The sequence below is a fragment of the Anabas testudineus genome, chromosome 2, assembly GCF_900324465.2.
Source record: "Anabas testudineus chromosome 2, fAnaTes1.2, whole genome shotgun sequence".
Taxonomy (NCBI): Eukaryota; Metazoa; Chordata; class Actinopteri; order Anabantiformes; family Anabantidae; genus Anabas; species Anabas testudineus.
The window spans coordinates 5099118-5124764 of NC_046611.1; the positions used below are offsets into that span (position 1 = coordinate 5099118).

Sequence of the window (25647 nt, forward strand, 5' to 3'; positions counted from 1 at the left end):
TGTTTGATTGACAGTTAGGTTTAACTATCTCATTTTGTGAGATTTCATTTGACCCTGAACAGCAGTTAAAAATAAAATGAAACACATGGAAAATGGAAGAAGTGGATAATAAAAAGCCATAAAGCACATGAAAGCCAGAGCTAGGCCAGTGGAGGATAAGTCCATTGGGAGGTGGTGTTGCTTTGGAAGGGTAGGCCATGCTCTCTCTCTCTCTCTCTCTCTCTCTCTCTCTGTCTGTGTCTATATAACCATCAGTCAGCCTTTCAAGGCTGTAGGGATTGTAAATATTGGTGCTGTTGTGTGTCACTAAATCATAAAATTGATTAGTTTTCATCAGCTTTTATTAATATCATCCAAACACCTCTCCCCCCCGTTTCACCAAATCTCACTCTCTCCCTTCATCTCTGTTTTCCCATTATGCTGCTGTCCAGTGAGAACACAGGTCTCATTGTGTGTGTGTGTGTGTGTGTGTGTGTGTGTGTGTGTGTGTGTGTTGTGTCTTTGTGTGTGTGCACTGGTAGTTTTCCATGAGGGAAGGTTGTGAGAGCCCCAGGGGAAAGTCTTCACAGAGGGGAGGAGTCAGCAAAGGAATTCTGTGTGTGTGTGTGTGTGTGTGTGTGCATGGGTCTATACATTGTGGGAAGCAGTTTGAGTGTGTGAGTTGGTTTGTCATATTTGAGGTTTAAAACCGGTTGTGTGTGTGTGTGTGTGACGGCATGATCGTGATAATCAAGAGGGAACATCGAGTGAGAGTGTACAGGTGTGTGTGTGAGACAGAGAGAACTGAATGAACTCCTATTGTGCAATCGCAGCAGTACAGCGGCAGGCAGTGTGTGTGTGTGTGTGTGTGTGTTTTATGTGCGCGTAGTAGTGTCAGGAAATGAGGTACTATTGCGCAATAGAAAAAAGAAAAAAGTTTGCTGAAGTGAAATGAAAAAGGTTGTGGACGGAGAAAAGGACGTGAGAAGGGGAGTGAGATGGAGAGAGGACAGAGAGAAAGACAAAAAAAAGTTTGTTCTCAGACGCAGGTGTCCTTTCCAAGGACAAGTAGGAACACAGCTACCGGCATATGTGAGGACTCCTCCTCTTCCTCCTCCTCGTCTTCCCCTCTGTCTGTTTAACCCCTCCCTGTCCAACCACTACTTGTCTTTTGTCTGTCTTTCTCCGCTGCTGCTACTTGTTGCCTTTTTTTTCCCCACTCGACTCGGCGGTAGAGGTGAATGAGAAGGTGACACGGCCGTTGTCTTTACCAACACACGTGAGGAGAACCAAATCAAACCAAATAAGAAAACTTAGGCTACAGTTCAATACACCGTATGCTGGATTCTATTATTTACACTTTAACAAGCAGCACACTGCTGGTGGTTTAGTCATGACGAACCCGAGCTTTGAAACCAAGCTTCATCCAAACCAGCCGAACTTTCTTTTAAATTCCAGTGGGAAAGTTTCAAAGGACGGAAAATGAATTTCAGGGAAGTGTATAAAATGTTGCAGATGACATTAGCATATTTCCATTTGTGAGCGTGGTGCAGACATAAAAAAAAACTTCAGCAAGACTCCATTTCATTTTAGCTCTAATAACTTCACAAACATCTCCATACCCCCGAGCGAGTGACAACTCTGCTCTGAGAAGTTACGACTGACTCGGTGACCTCTGACCCAGTTAGTGAGCAAAGGTTCTGTCACCAATATCTGTCAGGCGAATGAAAACAGCTTTGGTTTGAGAGGCTTTTATTCTGAAAAGCCTTCCCGGTACACACTGTCACCCTGTCCCAAAGCTGTGACTCAAGTGACACGAACAATGCCTGAAAGCTGCAAAGAATGCAGTTGATGAGTTACGCTGTTTGCACGTCATATTTTTCACAACTTGTACTTCTTCCAGTCATCACATTTCAGTGTGTCCACATTTATTTTACCGGATTAGACTTACTCAATCGCGCAGACTGTGTGACACTGACTTCAGGTTTTGTTTAGCTCCATTTCATGTAGTAATTGAGTGTTTGTACTATAATTCATTACATGTTTACTCACTACTAACCACTGAATACACACATTTGCAGCCATTTTCAGCTTCAGGTAAAACCATTTTCATAACACTACTGACATAAACGCGACCTTAGTTTTAAGACAACAATTATGCCATTTTGTTTTGGTAGGCTCAACCAAAATGAGTAAGTAGCAGAGTGTTTACAATTATGGCAAGTTATAATTACAAGGTATCGTCAGCTGAAAGTCTGAGCTTTTTTGAAAGAAGTGTGTTGAAGCAGAGAAAGATTTCCAACCACAGATAACTATGCAACACGGCTGTCTTATCAGGACGCTGAGTTCATGGCCAGTAACAATTTGCATTATTCAATGGTCATTTCAACACATTGTCCCACACAAACCTCGTGATGTTTTGAACCCAGTCTGACTCCCAACTAGACAGACGAAGGAGTAAACAAACCCAACCGAGTGTTTTGGTGATTGTTTTTTTTATATGCTGTTTAAAACCACATATTCAATTACATGCTGAATGTTTCTCACATATCCATTCCAGCAGCTTTATCATTTCCAAAATCACGACAACACATATTGTTTGGAGACGCATGTCTTCTGAGAATCGTCTAGACGTACTCTAAGTTGTCCGATGAGAACAAAATCACTCACACATTGTCCACATTTGCTGGAAATGTTGCTGTGTTTCTGTCAGCAAACTCGCTTGTGTCCACACTCGGGTTTACACAGTACAGTATGCGTGCGTGAGTGCGTGAGAGACTGAGTGAGCAGAGACAGAGGCTCTTTGTTGCAGTTGCCAAGGTTCTGGATCAGCCAGGCTGACAGTGCCGGCCTATGGTGCCTACAGTTTCTTTCTTTATCCTCTCATCCACTCTTGTACTAGTTTTCTGTGCAGCTGTACTTCTTTACTGCATACTGATAAAGAATAACTTCATTATTTGTGTTTTTTAAATGAATACGTTCATATGCATTTGATATTTCTGGTATTATAATTGGTCTTTCTTTAAAGGGGGTTCATACTTGTACCTTGTGCCTGGAGATACAAAGATTCCAGAGTTAAAATTAACACTGGCAGCCAGACTTGGTTATTTCCACAACAGGCTGAGCTTCAATATCAGGATCAAGATGTGCACAGAATATAAAAATAAAAACCAGATGAATGTGATGAAGGCTGAGGAATGTCTGGTTCTCAGAGTTGATCTTATGATTTTACACTTTAAGAGTTCATTTAGTTTAGTAGTCTGTCTGCAGCTTTTACCGTTACAAAAAATACTGCTAATAGCAATAATCAGAATTTTTAAAATATATCTGTCTCCTCTGTATTTCCCTTTCTCATTCCTCTAATTGCAACAATAATCCTCAGGCAGATTAGAGGGATGTGCAGGATCTCTGTGTGTGTGTGTGTGGTCCGCATGAATGATACATAGATCTTGCAGAGATTACTCGATCCCTGTCATTTTCACAAAGGTTAAAACTAAAGAATCTAAATCCACTCCACTCGCTGCTGATGTTTAGTCGTATAAGTAATGTGATCTGGCAGCTTGCAGAGAAAACCAAATCACTGAGCATTAACCCCTCACGAGAAGACATCCTGATACCACAGATCCTGCCTATTGTCTCTATACGTTGACCTAGTGTAGAGTTTCTGACAAATGTTTAGACCTATAAATAGCAGCACTGTCTGTCTCGTTTATGTTCCTCCCCACGTCCCTCCTGCGTGGTCTGACCTGGTTGCAATGTGCTCCAATAGGGTTATATTTATAACAAAAGATAAGATTTACAACCTTGTCTTTTTTGTTGTTTAAACAAGGTCATAGGTCGCAAAATTCATATAAAAATGTTCTGGGTGCTGCCTAAAAAGGAAGCATTCTTACTGTGCTTCTCACTGTTGATGTGTTGAGAGAGCCAAACTACAGCCTAGAAATATGAGACGTACTCGTGCTCAGAAAGGCCAGAACAAATCTAAGAACTGCTTAAAGGCGCAGGAAATTTAGAGCCCCACAGGTTGTGATCCCTAAGTTATTCCTCTATACTGTCATCAGAGCTTTCCATGAGCACCGCATGTTGGCCCAGCACGTTTTAAAACACACCTTAATGGGGACTCTTTGTGTCATGTGGCTCTACTAAGATACACCTAAACCTACGTAATAAGACCAAGTGCAGGGGGGAGGTCATGGGACCAAGCTGCTTCCTTTCTCTCTTTCAATGGCTGTCAACTCACAATTCCTCCCATGAAGGCTGGTTAAGATTATTTTCCAAATAATCAGATGTTTTCACTGAAGATGGGTTCATCTGAGAGTAAGTACAGACTTGTTATATTGAGTGAGAACAACTTTAACCTCTATATACACGGTAAGTAAAAAGATTGTATAGACGACAGAAAGACAACTTGTAGCTACAAGAGTACAGGATGGAGAAGATGAGGGAGCACATATTGTGTGTTTGTGAGTTTCAACGTCTTGGTCTTGGCTTTTCTTTTCTGTTGTCTCTTTCCTCCATCTTCTAATTCCAGGTGAAAGATGCTGGACCTTGACTTGACTTTCTATCGCTGGCAGCAGAGGAGCAAGAACAAAGAGGTCGGTGTGTCTTCTCCTATATATCTAAATGTTTTTTATACATTACTTTCAGAAGATGGATATTTGAGTCCTTTTCTGTTCTGGTAGAATCAACCCAACCTACAACAATCAAACCAAATTACCAAATGTTTCATTTTGATGGTTCACATTGAGCTAGGTGCTAGCCATGACAATCAATAGGGACATTTCACTCCTTTTCCCTTTTTGCAGCCATGAGACGAACACCTAAGTTGGGAATTTTGAGCAGGTGTGTGAAGTCTCCTTCTGTCCAAAACAGAAAGTTGAGTAAAAGCACACTAAAATCTAGGTGCCGCTGCACGTTAACAACTATATTAAAATGACACAAGTGTTTCCATACTGTATTCATATGATCAGTGCTTTGGCTCCAACTGGTATTTTCAAGGCAAGTTGTAAAATCTGCAAAGGACAGAATTAAGACTAAGTTGCTCCATCACACTCTACATGTTGTTCCAGCTTCAGTGAAACAGTACTGGCCATTGTCTGCTGTTTTGTCATTTTCATTTCCATCCTGTTGGGTTTGATGCACTAGGAGTAAAGCACGAGACAGAAGTCTCCTCCTTTACAGTCTACAGATTTTCTGTCTGGTTTAAGACAGGTTCTGCTTTCGGTTTCTGCTTTATTCTGAGATCTCTGTATTTTACTTTCCAAATTGGTTGCAATCTCGATTCTCAGGCTGACACAGCCAGTGCACTCGGCAGAGAGGAAAGAGCTAGATGACATCTTTTTCATTGTGATTTTATGCTCAACATGCTGTAAGAAACTTGCAATACATATGCTGTAAGTCTCTAGGTATCAATGAAAGTGAGCTTTAGTTATTCAGATTGATGGAAACATTTAGACTGAGCCAAGATTATTTTTATTTGGATATGATTTCATAGTAAAACAGCCTGTCTGCCCCCACTTTAAGTCAACTTTTCCACTGAATTTAAGTAACTCTCTGTCACTACTGTGCCTTTGTGGTCTGTATCAAACAAAAGACAGATTTACAGATTAACCTCCAAGTATTTAAAGCATCTAGGAAGGCGTTACCGTTCACATACAAGAATACAGAATACAGTATTTGAAACAATATGCAAGTCATGTACACTTTTAATAGTACATCTAAAGAAAGAAGAACCCCAATTAAAAGATGTCTGGGGAATACGTTTATGTGAATAACAGCAGAGTTGATGGCAATGGGTTAGTTCTAAAAATTGACTTGTTCAATCTATGCGTGTTTGGGAAACCTGGAAACTTTATGGGCTGAGAAACATACTGTTATTACAATGAGTCATGATTTTTCTCTGGTTGAATGGTTGTTCACTTCCTCTTTCCCATTACTGTCCATTACATGTTGACTATATGAGATATTAACACAGTAGAACAGTTTTCACCAACTTTATCTAAACGTTTTATTGGATTTAACACATGTTTTTGTGCCTTTATTTCCCTAAATTTAACACAATTTCCCCAAGGGGATCAATAAAGTATTCATTAATAAAATCATAATCACAAATCTTTTTTTCCATTATGTGGTGTTTGGTGCAGCACAAAAATAATCCATCATCAGTTTAAATAAGAAATGTAAAATAAAATAACTAAAACACGACAGAGTAAAAATAAGAATGAGCTTTTAATTTAGCAAACAAAGTCACAGGTTCAATAGGTGAAATCTTGTGATGGCTACTGGTGGAGACAATAGAGCTTTGTTTGTGCACGCTCCTCAGGCGGGGGAGGCGTGACTTAACGAGGCAAATTTTCACCCAGTGTGAACTCAGGTTTTCACTGTCCCCTGCATCGCTGAAGTGTATAAATGCAGTTCAACAAGATAGATGTCCAAGGTCACTGCACTCGTGTTTGGCCTTAAATCAACCACACATCTACTGTTTGTAGTGTTTTTGTGAATGGATGTATTCCACAATAACAACTGTCACTGATGGAAAGCACGACACATTTCCACACAGCAGCTCTTCCAATATTTTAGATCACAACTATGCTTTTATCAGCACATTTGTAAGTGTACTGTAATGTCTGTGGTTGTTATTTTAGCATGCTAATAATGGGTTGGTATGAGTTTAATAAGCTATTTTAACCAAATGGTAGAAGCTACATACTTGGCTGTCCTTCAAACCCACATGTGATTCTTTCTGACACTCTGACAGCTCCTCAACACTTCAATGACATAAATTTTTCAATACTGTACATGCTCAATGGAAAATGTTTATATTAATCGTAACTGAGTGGCAGCGGCGTGATATTCCGACAGAGCCAAGCAGGCTCGGTAAACACACTTTTGTTTCAAGGCCAAATAAACCTCAGTCAGCATGTTGGTATCACAGATAGTGGTGCTGGAATCATCATTTACATACATGCTTGGTTGGGCACTACGTCCACTTGCACTTCTCCCTGCCTGTCTCGTCTTGTGTCAGTCTGTGCTGGACTCCTATAACCGAGTTAGTTATAAAATAGCGGCGCTTTTGGTTTGATTATTAAACTTTGTAAAATGCCTCTACGCCACACTTGGTACAAAGTTCATGACAGTTCAAGTGCTACAAGGGCAACTTGCAGTGGAGTAAAACATTTACAATGCACCTTCTTATAGACTTTTTAACTGCAAGGACATTCATATTATAGGTTTTAGCTTTCTAATGAGGACAATTATGTACATAAACTAAAGCTACTTGCATTGTTGTGTACTCTGAGAGCTCCCTCACAAAAGGTCAGTTTCTAATTTGCACAAATCAACTCTTCAAATTAGCTTCCATTGTGCCCATTGTCCTGGCCGGAAGACGACACAAAACATGTTACAACCATGTCCTCCCATGCACCAGGTTTTATTAAGTGTGGCCAAGCATTGTTTGAGGATAAACACGAACCTATACTGATTTAATTATGGAGCTGAAACCCCAGCCGCATGAAAAACTCTGAGGGAGCCACTTAGGCTCAATCATGCTTTACTGTTTTGCTTTTTATTGATGCAGGAGTGAGCCCACTGCTGCGTGGGAGGTCAGTTTCCCAAAGACATAAATATACTCAAATAGAAATCCTGCAAATGAAAGTGTAAACAGAAATTCTAAGTGAGTGCTTGTAAATGTGTTTGTGAATAGAAGGCGTGGTCATTGTCATTGTAAAGCTAAAGAAAGTACGCGCACGCACGCATCTATAGCTGCTGACATGACATGTTGTAAAGCATATGTTGTTCGTTAGCATCCTAATGAAGTTCATTGGATTACTTTGAGTTACTGCACCACAGACCATTTTCCTCTGGTTTCTGCAGTACTGTGGTGAGCTACACTCATTATCTGAGTGGATGAACAGCAGTCTGGGTAAGAAGAAAATAGGTTTTATTTTATTTTGCTCCCTTAAGCGCTTTTTCAACCTCTCCTCTTCCTTTCTCCTACACTACCAGCCTCTTTCTTTTGGATCTGATTCATCCTTGTGAATAGATTTGGAACAAATTGAATTCAATACGCTGCAGGTTCCACAGTCATAGCAGGTCCTCCAGGCCTGTATCCTGCTAAAGCAGCAGCACAATGGACTGCACTGACTGTACAACAGCTCAAACAATAACAGACTGATACTCCTGTGTCTCATTTTACCCTCACTTCTCTATTTTCTACCTTACATTTCTGCTTTTTCACATTCCCAGAATTGCCATTTTCTCCTTCCTTTCCTAATGTATGAGCCTCATCCACCTCTTTCCTTTCGCACAGCTTTGTCTGAACATCCCATTCCTCCCGGTACAGTCTAGTGACTATAAACAGTTGAACGTTTACTACAAACACGTCCAACAACCCCCTCCAGCCAGCCAGCCAACAAGAACAACCCCTCCTCCTTTTTTACTAGTTTCGGTGAACAGGAAGATCACTCCTTACTTTTGTGAGAGACTCGAGTGCCTTCTGGTGCAGCTGAGGAAGTTGCCACTGATGTGTTTCTCATAAAACTGTGTCAGAAATCCTGGGGTCTTTGCCATTTTTTTACTTTTCCTGCACCAGTTGAATGACTGTTTGATGAAAGACTTGACTTTCAGGCTCATTCTGGTCTGAGTCCCTGTAGCCTCAAACTACATCAGCTGCACCGATTAAATGTGTATTTAATAGGTTTATAGGTTTAATAGCAGCTGGACTTTGTTCAAATTTAGACGTGAATCTCAAATCTCACATGAGAATTTAAAGGAATGAGCACAAACTGAGTCTCAAGTGGGATTTTTTTCAGGTTGATTAACATATATGAATCTTTTAGCAGCTGTATGGGAGCAACAGCTTTAAAGCTCGATCACAGTGGAAACGTCGTGGTTTTAGCGTCATGAAAGACATTCCAGCGCCTTTTACTGAGGTGAAAGAATTTCAGAATCAATGACAAGGTGTTTTTTTTTTCACAGGACACACTGACCTCGGGCAGAAGGGGAACGCTAACGCCTCAGTGGATTCCTCCCTTTGCATTCCACGTCTTATCTTTGCTGTGAACAGCAGTTTTGTCCAATGTCTGATGACTGAGCCCTCACGGAAAAGCACACTTTCTGTTTTAATCAGCTCCTCAGTCTGTTTAATCATCTTCTTTGAAAACGCCTCATACAGCTTTGGGCAATCAGTCATCAGCAGAAGTGGGCTTTCACCTTTCTACCTGTGGCTTTATCTCTATGTGTCTCTCATTCACTAATCCACTGTCTTTTTGTTTGTTCATCTCTGTTTGTACAGTAGATGAAACAGTATACGCAGGCTTTCACTCTGGGATTCACTTGGGTTTCTCTGGAGCTGAAAGGTTGTTCAAACCACCTTTCTAAAGCGATCGAAGGTCAAAATTAAGATTCATGGTAAAAGAGGAATGGAGCGAGTGAAGAGGGTAAATAAGTAAAGAGTGAAAGAAGAAGGGAAGCAGCGAGAACAAAACAGGGAAGTTGAGCAAGCTTTACCCCTCCCCTTTCTCCTGCGTGCCTCCTACACCCCTCCTCCCACCACCACCACCACCCCACCCCCTCCAACACTGACACTCACCTGTTCACTTTCACCCCCGACCACCGCACCCGCCCACCCCCCCCCCTAACCAACCCGCTCCTTCCCCCAAGCTCCTCCTCTCAAACCAGGTGAACCAGTTGTGGCTATAAAGGGATGTTAATGTGAAGCAACCTATCTTCTCTGCTCTGGGGAGTGCGGAAGACACAGGACGCAACAGGGCTGAGAGAGCGAGAGAGAGCGAGAGAGAGAGAGAGTGTGTGTGTGTGAGAGAGAGGCGGAGTAGGAAAGTTGCAATTTAAAAAGACAATTGGATTGACTGTTCTCAGACTTGCATTGCAACCATGGGGCTGGGAGTAAGTATTGCTACCTCCCAACTTTGTCACATGCTTTGGCCTGGTTTCTAAGACTCTTTAGATTTAGCTTAAAATGAGGCTGTTTTCTCCAGTTTTGAGTTATTGGTTAAGTTGTGGATTGCATGGCGTACTTTGTACCTTAGTTTTGAAATCTGCTGTGCGAGCGTTCTTTGTGCTTTTATTTTTCTCACTTTGTGAAACTTTAGATTAAATTATAGATTATCATTAGACTAATTCACAGTCTTTCTGACAATGATTAACACGTTTTACTGCATGTTTGAACAGCACTGTTGATATTGCTTTCTGCTCTTATGTGTGTAACAAAAGAGGAAGCTTTAGGGAAGTGTTGCTACATGTGCTCTGCATTATTCATTTTGCCTCACTTTTTTTTTCATCCAGAAAGGGAAAGATGATTACGAACTGGCACCAACTACAGATGGCGGGGAAAAGAAAGGCAAGAAAGGTAAAGGGAACAAGAAGAATATGGATGAGCTGAAGAAAGAAGTTGATCTGGTGAGTACACAAACAAAAGTGGATCCCGCCTGAGGACTTAAATGGGAGAGTAGAACAATATTTACAAGATGACAATGCTCAAAAATTAACTAAATTGACCGTCTTGAACTTTATAAACATGTCCTCCTACACATATTGCTTGCTCATACATAATAACAGTCTTATTGAGACCATGTTAACACTCTTGGTTACTGTAAGTCACTGTCATTTGTCACAACAATGACACAGTCACAGTGGAGACAAACCTCGACTTTGACCTCATAGCCAGTCACATTAGATGTAGCTGTCTGCAGCACATCTCAAAATAATTATTACTTACACCGCCGCATGCACTGTCACATGTTATTAGGCAGTTCATAGCTATACTTAACTTCTAAGTCATGCTTATCCATGTTGACTTACAGCGCTGAGATGTTGGGTGAGAGGCTCTGTTGTCATTACAGAGGATCCAGTTTCTCAAAACATACAAACTAGCCCTCTTTGCATAGCCAGTAAGCATATTGTCTGCTTCTCAGTGCCTTCCAGACTGTCAGATCACAATTAGCTTAATCATTAGGGACGTTTTCTTGTATCTCTGGCACAATCATGCAGATACTAAACTACCATCTTTGCACTCAGCTAGAACATTTGACCAATTTCCACTAGTGTCAGCGCTTTCTCAGTGTGAGTCTGTGGCAGGCTGAGGTCATTTCCCAAGGTCAGTGACGCCCTCTAGTATTAAGGCTAATTAGTGATCATACACTGGCTGTATGTACTGAATGTACAGTGGAGGCATTTTGAAAGTAAAACTACATTTGTTAAGATTGTCTTTGTTTCATCTGTAGCTTTAATAGTTTGTGTGGGAGCCAAAACTTTTTTCACTACTGTATTAACACCCTAAAGATAGCTTGTACAACTACAAGCCACATTTAACTAGGGTACATCCGTATCCTCCACAAGGTCAGTCCACGTGGAGGCAGACTGTTCATCATAATATGTTCACCTTAAACCACTGATTAGACTAGATTGAACATGTTTCACCGACGATCTGATAATATTAAAGTAATGATTAAGACTTTCAGTAATTTTCCAGAAACAGTGAACTTGAGCTTCTGGTTGACGACATTCCCAAGGTCATCAAAAAAGGCTGTAATTAGTTTGTTCTTATATGTTGTGCTCTCAAAAACTACAATTAGTAAGAGGCTCTGAATGTCGTCACTTATTGCCAGTTTTATAATTGATCCTCTAATTTTCCTTTAGTTGCTGCTTATTTCTTGAGAATCCAGCAACAGTCTCTGCTTTTTATCATCGACCACAGCACATTAATGCTGGTTATTGGGTAATAAAATTCCCATCCAACTGATATAACGTAAGTAGATCTCAAAGTCCAGGCACTCCTGAAGGACATCTCAATGCCACAGTAATTCTGTCGTGGCTCTGCAATAACTTCCTCAGCATATAGTTAACTTCAATTAACGTGTCTTTAGAATGACAAAATAAGGCTAGTTCATTAGCAGGATTAGCTGGCATATATTGAAAATCGACATATTTTTGGCTGAAATTTGGTTAAAGAGTAAAAGTAAAGCAGCGATAGTGTCGATGGGTCTCTGTGCATTCCATGCACCAGATTTGTTAATGATTATTGCACCAGCAGGCAATTACACAAAGTGACACATCAAAGTCCAGCTTAAGACAATGGAAACGACTCCCATAGCAACGTAGCAGCCTGTCATTTCATAAAAAAAGAAAAAGGTCTAATGCTAATTATAGAAATGTGTTAATATTGATTAAGTTAAACATCAGAACCTTTTCTAAACTAGTCCAGGAGTGTGTTGTTTGCCATCCAATGAAATGATGTGTGTATTTTTGAGCCATAGTATCTGTGCAAGAGAAGACATTTACACTATGCAGACAAAAAAAAAAAAAAAAACGAAGACCAACTGTTTTAGAAAGCAACAGTAGTCTGGGGCATGTGGTAACACATTACGCGTGACATGGCATTTGATATGAAGCACTTTGCTTGCTTATAAAACAAAAGTGTGGCAGGCCAAGGCACAACCATGCACATATTTTCATCCCTGACTGATTACATATAAATAACAGAAGATTTTCAGTGGTCAACTGAGTATCATCTATATATATGTTTTCATAAAATATATCTATATACTCTAAACAGTGGCATTTAACTTTAAAAGGTCAGAGTGAGTTTACCTAACATAATGTGACGCTGTCACTGAGGGGAGTAAAATGACACTTCATTTAGTAAGACCACAAACTGCAGTCCTTATTAAATATAATAAATGCAATACAGCATAAGAATATTCAAGGATTTATGTCACAGTAGATTATAATTTTTACAACCCTCAAAGTTATGCAACACATTGCCATTCATAAAACAGACAAATAATACTAAGCATTGTATAAGCAGAGGTTGAGTCAGAATGTAAGTAGCTATCAATGCATCAGTGACATGGAAAATAAATTCAGATGAATGTTGCTTCAGTGGTGTATTAAGAAATTAGTCTCATGTTTGAGGTCAATATCACCACAGAAACCAGTGTGGGCATCTTTACTTGTGTTCTTTCACTATCTCGCTTTTTGTATAAAGATCACAATACTTCGTTGTTTCACAGTATTAAAAAAAATGGAAGGTGGGAGTCACATATTTTTGCACAACATCCAAATGATATTGGTGAAATCTCTCCATTCATTCACTGTAGGCGTTTAAAAAAAAACAAAAAAACAGTGTAGGCACATGGATGTGTCAGCTTTTCTGCTTGTTCATGTGCAGATCCACTCTTATTTGCAGTTCCCCCGTTCTTTCATTTACAAATAAAGAGACTGCAACTGGATGGAAACTCTCCATGATCAAAATGAGCTGAAAACAATTATCTTGATATCAATTCTGATCATACTGACGCTGACAAGAGTTCAGCTGCAAAGAATTGGCTTCACTCTGCAGTGAGCTCAACCAAATGTCAAACACATGAGCAATTTTCAAGGGAGCAAACGTCACTGTATCAGTTGGGTGACACAGATTCAGCTGGACAGACTGTTTGTTCACAGCAAACTGACTGGATGAGTCCATACGTAACAGAGCTCACGGAGGCTTAGTCCTGCGGGTTTTCAGTCAGAGGGCTCTAGTTTTACTCGAATGTCTGCTGTGTCTAATCTTAAAATAAGACTGTATGGACCACCGTGCATCCATAATCCTGATCAGATGGCTGATTTTGCCCTCTCATCTTTATGTTCCCTGTGTCCCTCTGCAGGATATGACAGGACATTTTTAATCCTTACAGGAGATAATATCTGAGGTTTTAAAATGACAGGGATTTCAGCTTGTTTTACGCAATGTCCCTCAATCTCTTTCTTTTTCTCTGTCTCTGCACAGGACGATCACAAGTTAACCCTTGATGAACTTCACAGAAAATATGGAACTGACTTGAACAGGGTGAGCACTCTGCATGTGTGTTTGTTTGTGAGCCTGTGAGAGCGATACGCTGGGGTTGTTGTTTGCTGGTGACAGTTTCACAGATTCAAATAAACGCAGACGTAAGCGAAAATCATACATTAAGAAAAAAGGTCAGTTCACCCAAATCACAAAGAACTCACATATTTCTCCTCTGTCATGAGTGGAAGGTAACTTCATGAGGAGTCACTGCTCATGATTATCCAGACCATTTCTCTTTTCAGTGCAGTGAGCACAAAACCAGAAGCACCATCAGAAATATGTTTATTGCCAAAATCAGTATTTAGGTGTCAGCAGAAATTACAAAACAAGTATCTCAAAAATGGACGACGAACCCTAAACTGTCTGCACAGCCGTAGTTGAGAAGCAAGAAAAATGTTAATACAGCCACGACATAGAGTGTGCTCTATGTGTTTCTTCATCAAGCTTCACCAAGCACACACAGAAACCAATCCAACCAACCAGTTGCCAAATGCTACTGATACTGATTATCTGATCCGTCTGAGTTTTGGCCAAAACAAAGACTTCATTCATGCAGCGACACCGGTTCTGTTGACCCTACCAACAAGAGAAAAAAAAGGAGCTCCTTACTCTTGGTATTCCTCCAATGAGATCCAAAGTCACACTTTACTCTTAAGCTACTCTTTTTACTGTGTATAAAAAAAGTTACAGTCCACTGTTCACTGATAAAAGACGTGATCACCTTACACTTTCCACTCTTTGCTATCTCTGAACTGTGATTTACCAAAAGCTTTATTTTCTTACTGTCTAATTACACAGAATTGTAAAAAGATTAACCTGTAATTGTAAGATGACTGAGGCTGTGCTTCCTGAGGATGTGGTTTCTTTTGTTTTGATTTCAACCAGACTTTAATCGACCACCTCCTGAGGTTCATGACAGTCATTACAAGGTACCTGGTCGCCAAATACAACAGTGCAGCAGGTTACACGTCGCCCCTGCGTTGGCCTTCATTGTGTTTCCCTCCAGTAAACAAGGACAAAAGCAGCTGTATAGTAACAGAACAAAAAAACTGGACTCACAGGTTTTTCTATAATAGTTCCCATTATTTGGTTACCACAGACGTAGCCAGACCCACGTATGCACCAGTCAGGACAAATACCCGTTACTCAACCGTATCGCTATTTGTCTCAATCGGCCAAGATGGCATGAGGAAACGTTTTAGCTAACACACATGACCTTAAACTCTAATCTTTTTTCTTTGTGTTTCTCTTTAGGGTCTTTCCGCCACCAGAGCAAAGGAGATCTTGGCCCGAGATGGCCCAAACGCCCTCACGCCTCCTCCCACCACACCTGAATGGGTCAAGTTCTGCAAACAGGTAACTTCACATCTAAAATTCACATGTGTGGGAGCAACATTTCCCTTGCAAACACAGCTTTATTCTGAATATTCAAATGCCTGGGCAATGTAAAATCACTCTACAGCAAATACAGTCGGTACAGTTGAATGTTTGTTTATCTTATTTCCAGCTCTTTGGTGGTTTCTCAATGCTTCTGTGGATCGGTGCAATTCTCTGCTTCCTTGCTTATGGTATCCAGGCTGCCTCAGAAGACGAACCTGTTAATGATAATGTAAGGAGATCTTTATGCAAATGTGATCTACCTATTAACAATTAATATTCACTGGTTCAATTAAGAGGAAATAATAATTACGTTGTCCCTCTTCCTTTAGTTGTACCTTGGCGTTGTGCTTTCTGCTGTCGTCATCATCACTGGTTGCTTCTCCTACTATCAAGAGGCCAAGAGCTCTAAGATCATGGACTCATTCAAGAACCTGGTCCCACAGGTGAGGTTTTTATGTATTTATTTATTTATTTATCAAATATACAATAAATAATCATATAAATTGACACTGAGTGGAAAGTGGGAAGCCTAAACATATATTTTCCCCTTTTCCCTGCAGCAAGCCCTGGTTGTCCGTGAGGGTGAGAAGAAGAGTATCAACGCAGAGGAGGTGGTGGTCGGAGATTTAGTGGAGGTGAAAGGTGGAGACAGGATACCTGCTGATCTAAGAATCATCTCTGCTCACGGCTGCAAGGTCTGGACCTCAAAAGATTTGTTTTTTCACTTTCAGCCAACAGACATTCTTACAGAGCAGTGATTAGACTGGACTTAGGTTTAATACTTAGCTTAATATTAAACTCACTTCAGATTAGGTGTGGTTCCATGTTTTAAACTAACATTAGTCAAGTCAATACTAAGAAGAAAATCCCAGACTTCGTCACACATTGTGTCAGTGGTTAAAGTTGCTTAACATCTGATAGGAAACAAAGTATGTCAACAAATGTGAGTTATTAACCTCTAGTTTACTTCCCCTTAATCACTGACTGAATCAAAGTCTTTTTTTTTGGTATGTGTTTCTTTTGAAACTCCACTTTGTCCTCAACACCCAAAAACAACAATGACGTTATAGATATATTATTATATTATATTATATTTTACATTATGTATACTATTATATATAATGCTTTGATTTTACTCCTTCAGGTGGACAACTCCTCCCTCACTGGTGAATCAGAGCCACAGACTCGTACTCCAGACTTCTCCAACGACAATCCACTGGAAACAAGAAACATTGCCTTTTTCTCCACCAACTGCGTTGAAGGTAAAGAGCAAACAAGTCACAGAGAGAAAGTTATGTATAGATCCACACAGATGAAACAGCCAAACATTATATTAACTGAAGACAGGCAGGGTCAGTTTAGGGAGACCAACCAGACCGATTGGATGAGTCCATGTTTATTTTATTTACTTGTTCCTGATACCTGATACTCAAAAACGGTCTGGTTCTCTCCAGGTACTGCCCGAGGAATTGTCATCAACACTGGAGACCATACTGTAATGGGCCGTATCGCCACCTTGGCTTCCAGTCTTGAAGGTGGCAAAACTCCCATTGCCGTTGAGATTGAGCATTTCATCCACATCATCACTGGGGTGGCCGTATTTTTGGGTGTTAGCTTCTTCATCCTCTCACTCATCCTTGGGTATGGGTGGCTGGAAGCCGTCATCTTCCTCATTGGTATCATTGTGGCCAATGTCCCAGAAGGTCTCCTGGCTACTGTCACTGTGAGTTGTGGTGTTTATATTACAGCATTTTCTTTTCTTCTAGAATAGAATTAACTGAGGCACTAATAAACACTTTCTGTGTCTAGGTGTGTCTGACTCTGACTGCCAAGCGTATGGCCAAGAAGAACTGCCTGGTGAAGAACTTGGAAGCCGTCGAGACGCTGGGCTCCACCTCCACCATCTGCTCAGACAAGACCGGCACCCTGACACAGAACAGGATGACTGTGGCTCATATGTGGTTCGACAACCAGATCCATGAAGCTGACACCACAGAGAACCAGAGCGGGGCCTCCTTCGACAGGAGCTCAGCCACCTGGGCAGCCCTGGCCAGAATCGCTGGACTATGCAACCGTGCAGTTTTCCTTGCTGAGCAGAGCCATGTTCCTATCCTGAAGGTGAATTCCATGCAATATCTCCCGTCACACTCTTCCACACTCTGTTTACCAAACACCAACTGTTTTGCTCTAGATCACTCATTCCGATTGCCACGACAGAGTATAAATAATTCACCACTGGAGGATGATATCAATAACAGCGACTTTGATAACACTGGTAACAACATTGCTTAGCCCTGCTTGTAAAGAGGCATAGAGCTGAATTTACCCTCATTTCCTCATGGAACATTTTTCTTCCTCAAAACATTATGTTGAATTGGATACTGTAGCCAGATGAAACATGAGATGCACTGACTGTGTAGGAGGTATCTTGACATTATGTCTTGGCAAGCATCTCTTTGGATTCAACAAAACACAATACCAGCCAAACTGCACTACAAATCTTTAGAAAAACACTCAACCTAATTAAAGGCCTTTTTTTTAATAAATATGTAGCTGGTGTTAGAGAGTTGAGAGTTGGCCAGACAGACCCAACTCCTGCTGTGGAATTGATTTATTTTTCAAGTAGCACTGGCAAGTACGGTATATAGATATACCGTACTTGCATCTTCAGTTTCTGCAGTTTCTTATATTCAAAAACATGTCACCTCCAGTAGAAAGGTGAAAACTATTCTCAGTTTCACGTTAGAACTGTTTTTGTTCTAAGTGTAATACATTTTTCTTCATTTCACAGTTTGTACAACACATTGTAAATTAATAGGAAGTGTGATGTGATCCATGGTATAACTGGGTCAAAACCACTAATCCAACTCTCTTGTCTCTGAATTCAGAGAGATGTCGCTGGTGATGCCTCAGAAGCTGCCTTGCTGAAGTGTATTGAGCTGTGCTGTGGATCTGTTGGTGGCATGAGAGAAAAATACCCCAAGGTTGTTGAGATCCCCTTCAACTCTACCAACAAATATCAGGTAAAAGATTGCAGTGTCCTATAAAGACAATATTAGTAGTATAGAATGACCTATTAGTTAGTTAGTGTTTGGGTTTATTGTGTTATGTTAAGTCCAAACCAGAAAACAGTCACTTAAATCCAACCATTCTTTCCACAGCTCTCCATCCACAAGAATGCAACACCCGGAGAGACCAAGCACTTGCTGGTAATGAAAGGAGCCCCAGAGAGGATTTTGGACCGCTGCTCTACCATCCTGATCCAGGGCAAAGAGCAGCCTCTCGATGAGGAGATGAAAGATGCTTTCCAGAATGCCTATGTAGAGCTAGGAGGACTTGGAGAGAGAGTACTCGGTAGTTCTCCGTTCTACCAATCTTTGATTAGATGGTGGAGAAAAAGAAATCAGTGAACTGACAAGCATTTTCTTTCTGTCTTATTCAGGTTTCTGCCATTTCAGCCTGCCTGATGATCAGTTCCCAGAGGGCTTTGCTTTTGATACTGAGGAAGTGAACTTCCCCACTGAGAACCTTTGCTTCATTGGTCTTATGTCCATGATCGACCCTCCTCGTGCTGCTGTGCCTGATGCTGTCGGCAAATGCAGGAGTGCTGGAATTAAGGTATTTAACTGTAACTGCCTTTACTGGTGTCTAGTACGTCCCAGAGGGGGTCATGACCAAAAAAGACACTTTTCTGGTTTGAGGATTCTGTAATCAACACATAGATCTGCAGATTAAGATTTTGTTTTGCTTCTTTTCCTCAGGTTATCATGGTCACAGGTGACCATCCCATCACAGCTAAAGCCATTGCTAAGGGCGTAGGTATCATCTCTGAGGGTAACGAGACAGTTGAAGACATTGCAGCCCGTCTGAATGTACCAGTTTCAGAGGTCAACCCCAGGTTAGTTCTTTTATCTAGGATTTGAGCTGACATCTTTTTCTAAACATGAAAACAAACTCTATAAAATCCTACTTTTAAATGTGCCACAGCTATCAATCTTTACCTAATACTAATACTAATAATAGCAAAATGAAGTCATCACAAGCTAATCTACTCACGCAGAAAGGCTTTTATCACTAATGCACTGCAGACAGATGAATCTAGATGTGGTTGTAAGCTGGAGGCTTACAAGTAACTTCAGTCTGTGTGTTCACATCATAGTCGTACTTTAGAAATACTGCCATCCTGGTAAGATTCCTTATACAGGAAATAATTTTTACACCTGGTGAGAAATGTCACTTGTTTAGACGTCCTGTAGCCTAATTCATTCAGATCTCAAAGACACTACACAATTTATTTGAAATTTAGCTTTTTGCTGACAATGTAATAATTTTCCTTTAAGTCACGCCAAGGCTGGTGCTGACCGTTTTCTGAATTAATTCTCTGTTCTGCTGATTTGCCAGTTCTCCATGGTTTTCTTTTAGTAATATCCTGACGATACCACATCCCAAGCTTTAATTCCAGAAATAGGACATTAAATTACAGCTGTTGTTTTAATGCCAATGTGATTTCTTCTTCAGGGATGCCAAGGCCTGCGTTGTCCATGGTGGTGAGCTGAAAGACATGACTTCAGAGCAGCTTGACGATGTGCTCAAACACCACACTGAAATTGTCTTTGCCAGAACCTCCCCTCAGCAGAAACTGATTATTGTGGAAGGGTGCCAGAGACAGGTCAGCATCAACAGAAATTTAAGACTGTCAAAATAATTGACACAATAATTGGGATTAAACATTTTTCTGCCTAGATTTTTATTTTATAAAAAACATTATTTTACTTTCTCTTTTTTCGATTCAGGGCGCCATTGTGGCTGTGACAGGTGACGGTGTGAACGACTCTCCAGCTCTGAAAAAGGCCGACATTGGTGTTGCCATGGGTATCGCTGGATCTGACGTCTCCAAACAGGCCGCTGACATGATCCTGCTGGATGACAACTTTGCCTCCATTGTGACCGGTGTGGAAGAAGGTAAGATCAACATTTGCACTTTCAAGAATCCTGAGATGTACTGTAAATTCCAACAAGCATCTTTGTCAGTGCTCCATAATACCGCTCTCCTAACAATTGCTAAATTACTTTGTTAGGTCGTCTGATCTTTGACAACTTGAAGAAGTCTATCGCCTACACTCTGACCAGTAACATCCCTGAGATCTCACCCTTCCTCCTCTTCATCATCGCAAACATCCCTCTGCCTCTGGGAACCGTCACCATCCTTTGTATTGACCTGGGAACTGACATGGTGAGTTCTGCCAAAATATGTCATGCTGCTTACTTTAGTATAAACATGTAATATATTTATATAAATTACTTAAACTGTGATCTTTAATTTACTATCAGGTCCCTGCTATCTCACTGGCTTATGAAGAAGCTGAGAGTGACATCATGAAGAGACAGCCCAGAAACCCAAAAACAGATAAACTGGTCAATGAAAGGCTCATTAGTATAGCCTACGGACAGATTGGTAAGTATACCCAATCATGACTAAATTATTCTTAGTTAATTAATCACCAACATAGCAACTCACATATTTGCAATACACCTCTTTGTACTGTAGAGGGCGATAATGTGCGAGACGCTAACTATTACAACGTTAATATGTAGAAATAACAGTGATTAAGTTCCGATTTGACAGTTTAAGTAAGCGTCGATGTTGTGGGAAACATAAAACGCTTCTAATTAAATTGTGACCACTTTATCATCAGTACAGTAGTGACTAACAGAAACCCACTGAAGTGTAACCACTCTTCTCCTCTGGTAGGCATGATGCAGGCCACAGCTGGGTTCTTCACATACTTTGTGATCCTGGCTGAAAATGGCTTCCTCCCCATGGATCTGCTGGGGGTCAGAGTTCTGTGGGATGACAAATATGTAAATGACCTGGAAGACAGCTATGGACAGCAGTGGGTCAGTAATTCTCGTGGTCTGTAATTACGCTGTGGTCTGTAATAAGACGTAATGCTTATACAAAATGAATAGTTCATTTAACGGCTAATTTGGTTTTTCCTTTTTTTGTATCCCAGACATATGAACGCAGAAAGATTGTTGAGTTCACCTGCCACACAGCTTTCTTTGTCAGCATTGTGATTGTCCAGTGGGCCGATCTGATCATCTGTAAGACCAGAAGGAACTCCATTGTTCAGCAAGGAATGAAGTATGTACGCATGGCTTTAGAGTACAGACACTGACATCCAAACCGAGTTGTCGATGTTAATGACATTAATCACAGTGAAAAAGCATGTTTATATTTATAAACATTAAAAAGTAGCGAGGAAATTGAGCCACCATTCCTTTTGCTTCCACAGGAATCGTATCCTCATCTTTGGTCTGTTTGAGGAGACAGCCCTGGCTGCTTTCCTGTCATACTGCCCGGGAATGGACGTCGCCCTCAGAATGTACCCTCTCAAGTAAGTCAATTACACTTACTCTGTTTCTGTTCATCTATCCAGGAGTACTCAAGAGCATCAACTACTGTACATCTCTACTAAAAGGCAATGCATTAAAGATTTTTTCCTGAGGTGTCAGTCAGTCAGTGTAGCCGGTGCTTTGACTGCTGTTTAACTTTATTATCCTGTTAAAAGTCATGATCTACTGTCACTACAACATTTCCACTTCAGAGGCAGAATGAAGCACAAGAGTTATATTACTAATGAGATTCTTTAACCAGCAGAGAAAAAGATAAAGTAGTAAGGGCCCGTTAAGCTCATTATTTTTAAAAGTTTCATGAATAAATTCACCTTGTCTTCTTCACCTCATTATTGTTCGTCTTCCCTTCTCCTGTGTCTTCTTTTTCCCCACCACCTTTTCATCTGGTGCTGGTGCTTCGGTCTTCCCCTTTTCCTTTCTCCCCTTCTTCACCCACACATTCACCTGACTCTTTGGGTCAGTGTTGATGTTCAGCTAACCTGCACCTCTGTTTCTATGTGTCTGGGCGACTATCTTCTCTCAGACTTTGAATCAGACTTGCATCCCTATTTCTGTCTCATCTGCTCTGTGTTTGTGTTGTTCTTTGTTTTCTTTTGGCATCTGAGGTTCTCTGCGTCTCTCTCTCTCCCTCAGACTTTTTCAGTACTGAGATATGGCATGGCACGATGGCTAAATTTATCAACTTGGCATTATTGACTCTTTACTTTTTTTAAGAATGTTTGGGTATTGGATAATGCATGCACATATCGGTTTGCTTGTTTTTGCAGTTTATAGAGGCAAAGTTAGAGTGCTATCTCCTAATTGACCTTTCAATCAGGAGACGGTGTTTAAACAACACATTTTGGTATTTTTGTTCCATGTTAAGGTGACGTGTTTCACTGCATCAGATAAGTCTGCAAAACACACTGGAGATTAGCACATAGTCATAACGAACTCATATATATAATTTTTAAAATGAACAATCCATATGGAGCATTGCATAATCAGGATCTATTGATAGAGAGATATTAATATACTGATGCTGTGAGTTTCTAAATAAACTCATATAATAAACTTATGTTCTAATGTCTTCCCTCAAGATATTTCAATTGCTTTTAGGAAAAGTTAAATTAATCATTAAGGAAAAAAAAAATCTATATAAGACAACTATTTACTAGTTGAGCCTCATTGTTTTTCTGTCACATTTCTATTATAACTCCATCTCTCTGTCCGTACTTCCATACCTTAGGCCAAGTTGGTGGTTCTGTGCCTTCCCCTACTCCCTCCTCATCTTCCTGTATGATGAAGCCAGAAGATATATCCTCAGACGAAACCCAGGCGGTAAGCCCCCTACCGACAGTTTTTGCTTTTATGTTTTTTCTGCATTTGGAGGGTTGTTTCATTACGTCCAAATGAGAAATCAGGGGATAAAAATATGCTGCATCACATCAGTGTTTATCAGTAAAGCACTAGCAAACTATACAATCGCGGCCCCTGATTACAGAGAGTCAAGGCAGTGATGGTTTAGTGAGTGATGTGAACAACATATAGTATTAAGATGAACACACCTGTGATTCATCTTTTCTGCCAAAAGAAAAGATGAATCACAGGTGTCCCCAGCTTTGTGTGTCCCCCCTGTATCTATTTTTGTGTGTGTGCATGTGTTTGTTATCCCTGCCACAACTGCGTCTCCACACAGACCAGTGAACTCACACATGGCAGGGCTCAGTGGGATTTCAACCTTCAACCCTGCCATTGTTAATGCCTCGTTCCACCCACGGAGCTGAGCAGAACCTGCATGCAGGGCTGGCTCCGATGCAGCTGTGTTTGTGGATGTGTGTGCGTGAGTGAGAGACCGATCGTGTGTCCGCTACATCTGAGCCCCGTAGCACAGATCAGTGAACAACCCCTTGCTCATCCATGGAGAATAATGTGTAACAATCAGAGAGAAGAAGCAAGCAAACTGACGGTTTCCAGCAATTTCTGTACTTCATGAAAGAAATATGAAGGCTTAGAAATTAAACGTGACATATTTACAGTTCTAAGATTCATTTCACTGCATTTATTCACACAAAATTTAAGAAATCTATTTTCCCACTATGTACACAGTCCCAGACTAACTGTCCTCTAGAATATTTTTAACCCTGGGCTAAACAAGGCTTCACACTTCTATTTAAAAGCAGAAACCATGATTTCAGCCCCGTGATTTTTTTTCCTTTCCGTGAAACACAAGCATCCACTGTGTTGCACGCCTAAAAATAAATGTAGCTTTGGGCTCAGTGGGGCCTGGCAAAAAAAATGCTAAATATAACAATTTTAGCATCCACACCTTGCAATCACACTAACGTATAATACAGTTCTATTCAATTGAGTTTACATCTAAAGACATACAGGAAGGTGCGCATGGTGTCAGCTGCTCCTTTTAGTCATGTCTTCTCACAGAGACTTTGTATGGCCTCGAGGATGATATCATCATTTAATGAGAAACTGTGAGACAAAAATGTCACAACCTTCAACTTTCATATCCCTGCAGGACACACTTCTTAATGGCATTATTAAGAAAGTCATGGCAGTGTTTGCTGTAAATTTATGATCAGTGTTGCTCGTGCACCCCAGTTCAGTCTTATTTCTTCTTCAGTTGCTGTCAGTCCACATTGGCGATTATGCCGTAACACAGCCTGAGTGCCAAGTTAAAGGTCACAACCTTTTTACATCCACCAAGTTGGCCGTCCAGTTTATATCCCCTCTTTGGATTTGTCTGAGAAAGACATTTTAGAAGGGAAACATCCCCCTAAACTCTAACATCCCTAATTCTGTCTCCTTTGGTTTCTAGGTTGGGTGGAGCTTGAGACATACTACTGAGTCAACACAACACAGTCACGGAGGGATCCGTGTTTCACCGTTATTTACTGCCAAGTTACATATTCGTCTGAAATGTTAGTCACACCTTCAAAAAAAAATAAAACATGGATGAACTAAGAATATCTTGATGTTTATGTCATTCACAATAAAACATTTGTGTACTATTGTACGCTGAGGCTCTCTGCAAGTTTGTTCCCCGTACACACAATTTACATGAAAGGTAAAAAGAGCATTATGGGAATTTGATTCAGGATGCTGTTTCAAGGTCCAATAGATATTTACCAGTGAGTCAGATCCAGCGACCCATGCAGTGGGATTACTCACCTGAAAAGTCATGGCTATGGGGTTGAGTGTGAGGAGTTGAGAGGCGGACAAGTATTAAAAATAATTAAAGTGCAGATGAATTGCCTGCACTTCTAGCATGTTTTGTTGTTGTTGTTGTTGTTGTTGATGATGATGATGATGTTGATGTTGATGTTGTTGTTGTTGTTGTTGTTGTTGTTGTACCAGGATTTTATATTTACCGCACAGATATTAAGGACAAGAAAGTCAGAGCAGTGTGTGTGTCTCTGTGTGTATATACATGTGTGTGTGTTCATTATCTCAAGAGTCTTTCTGCCAAAATGGTGTTTGCAATGGATTGCTCTGTTGACTGCTAATGCCAAGAGGCCCTCGGTGAAAATGAACTCAGACCACTCTAGTGCTATCTACTTTGTGTTTACCCTGGTCATTATGAACGCCCCCTTCTCACTCAACCCGTGTGTGTGTGTGTGTGTGTGTGTGTGCGCACTGTATCCCATCATCATACCAACCTGGTTGCACATGGCTGACATTACACACACTTGAGGTACTAGGCAAAATGAGCAAATACTACAGTACATATCATTATTAGTTTACATGCGACACAACAATTAAATTGAATGAATGTTTCCACCAACCACTGAAGTTATTTCCGATTTCTTTTACAGCAGAGGGTGCTAGTGTAAGACAGATAGCAGGAGTCTGCAGACAAAAGGATGAAGGGATTTAAAGAAAATAGGAAGGAAAAAGAAAGAAACGCAGAGAAAAAGAAGAAGGTTTGTAGATTCTTCAAAAAGTGAGTCGATGTAATTAAGAAGAAGGAAAAGAGTTGGAGTAAGAGGACAGTGAATGTTAGTGCGCAAAAGCGACGTCTGTGCTGCTTC

The 25647-nt window shown here is 40.6% G+C and overlaps 1 protein-coding gene across 1 annotated transcript; it reads left to right on the plus strand.

The window, feature by feature from the left end:
- The first annotated feature begins 9725 nt into the window (after positions 1 to 9725).
- Positions 9726 to 24583, plus strand: LOC113164874 (sodium/potassium-transporting ATPase subunit alpha-1). The gene is made up of 23 exons (XM_026364405.1): positions 9726 to 9882; positions 10282 to 10395; positions 13766 to 13825; positions 15080 to 15181; positions 15333 to 15434; positions 15535 to 15648; positions 15766 to 15900; positions 16350 to 16467; positions 16660 to 16928; positions 17015 to 17323; positions 18094 to 18228; positions 18367 to 18559; positions 18648 to 18823; positions 18967 to 19103; positions 19724 to 19874; positions 19999 to 20167; positions 20284 to 20438; positions 20537 to 20660; positions 20958 to 21103; positions 21220 to 21350; positions 21502 to 21603; positions 22851 to 22942; positions 24435 to 24583. The coding sequence occupies exons 1-23, from the start codon at positions 9871 to 9873 to the stop codon at positions 24461 to 24463; spliced, it is 3075 nt and encodes a 1024-aa protein (XP_026220190.1). The 5' UTR covers positions 9726 to 9870; the 3' UTR covers positions 24464 to 24583.
- Positions 24584 to 25647: the final 1064 nt, after the last annotated feature.

What these genes read in the sequence shown, in the direction of transcription:
- LOC113164874 (XM_026364405.1), top strand. An exon ending in TCTCTGCTCACGGCTGCAAG is followed by an intron (nt 15,901 to 16,349) that starts GTCTGGACCTCA and finishes TTACTCCTTCAG; the next exon opens with GTGGACAACTCCTCCCTCAC. An exon ending in ACTTGGAGAGAGAGTACTCG is followed by an intron (nt 18,560 to 18,647) that starts GTAGTTCTCCGT and finishes TGTCTTATTCAG; the next exon opens with GTTTCTGCCATTTCAGCCTG.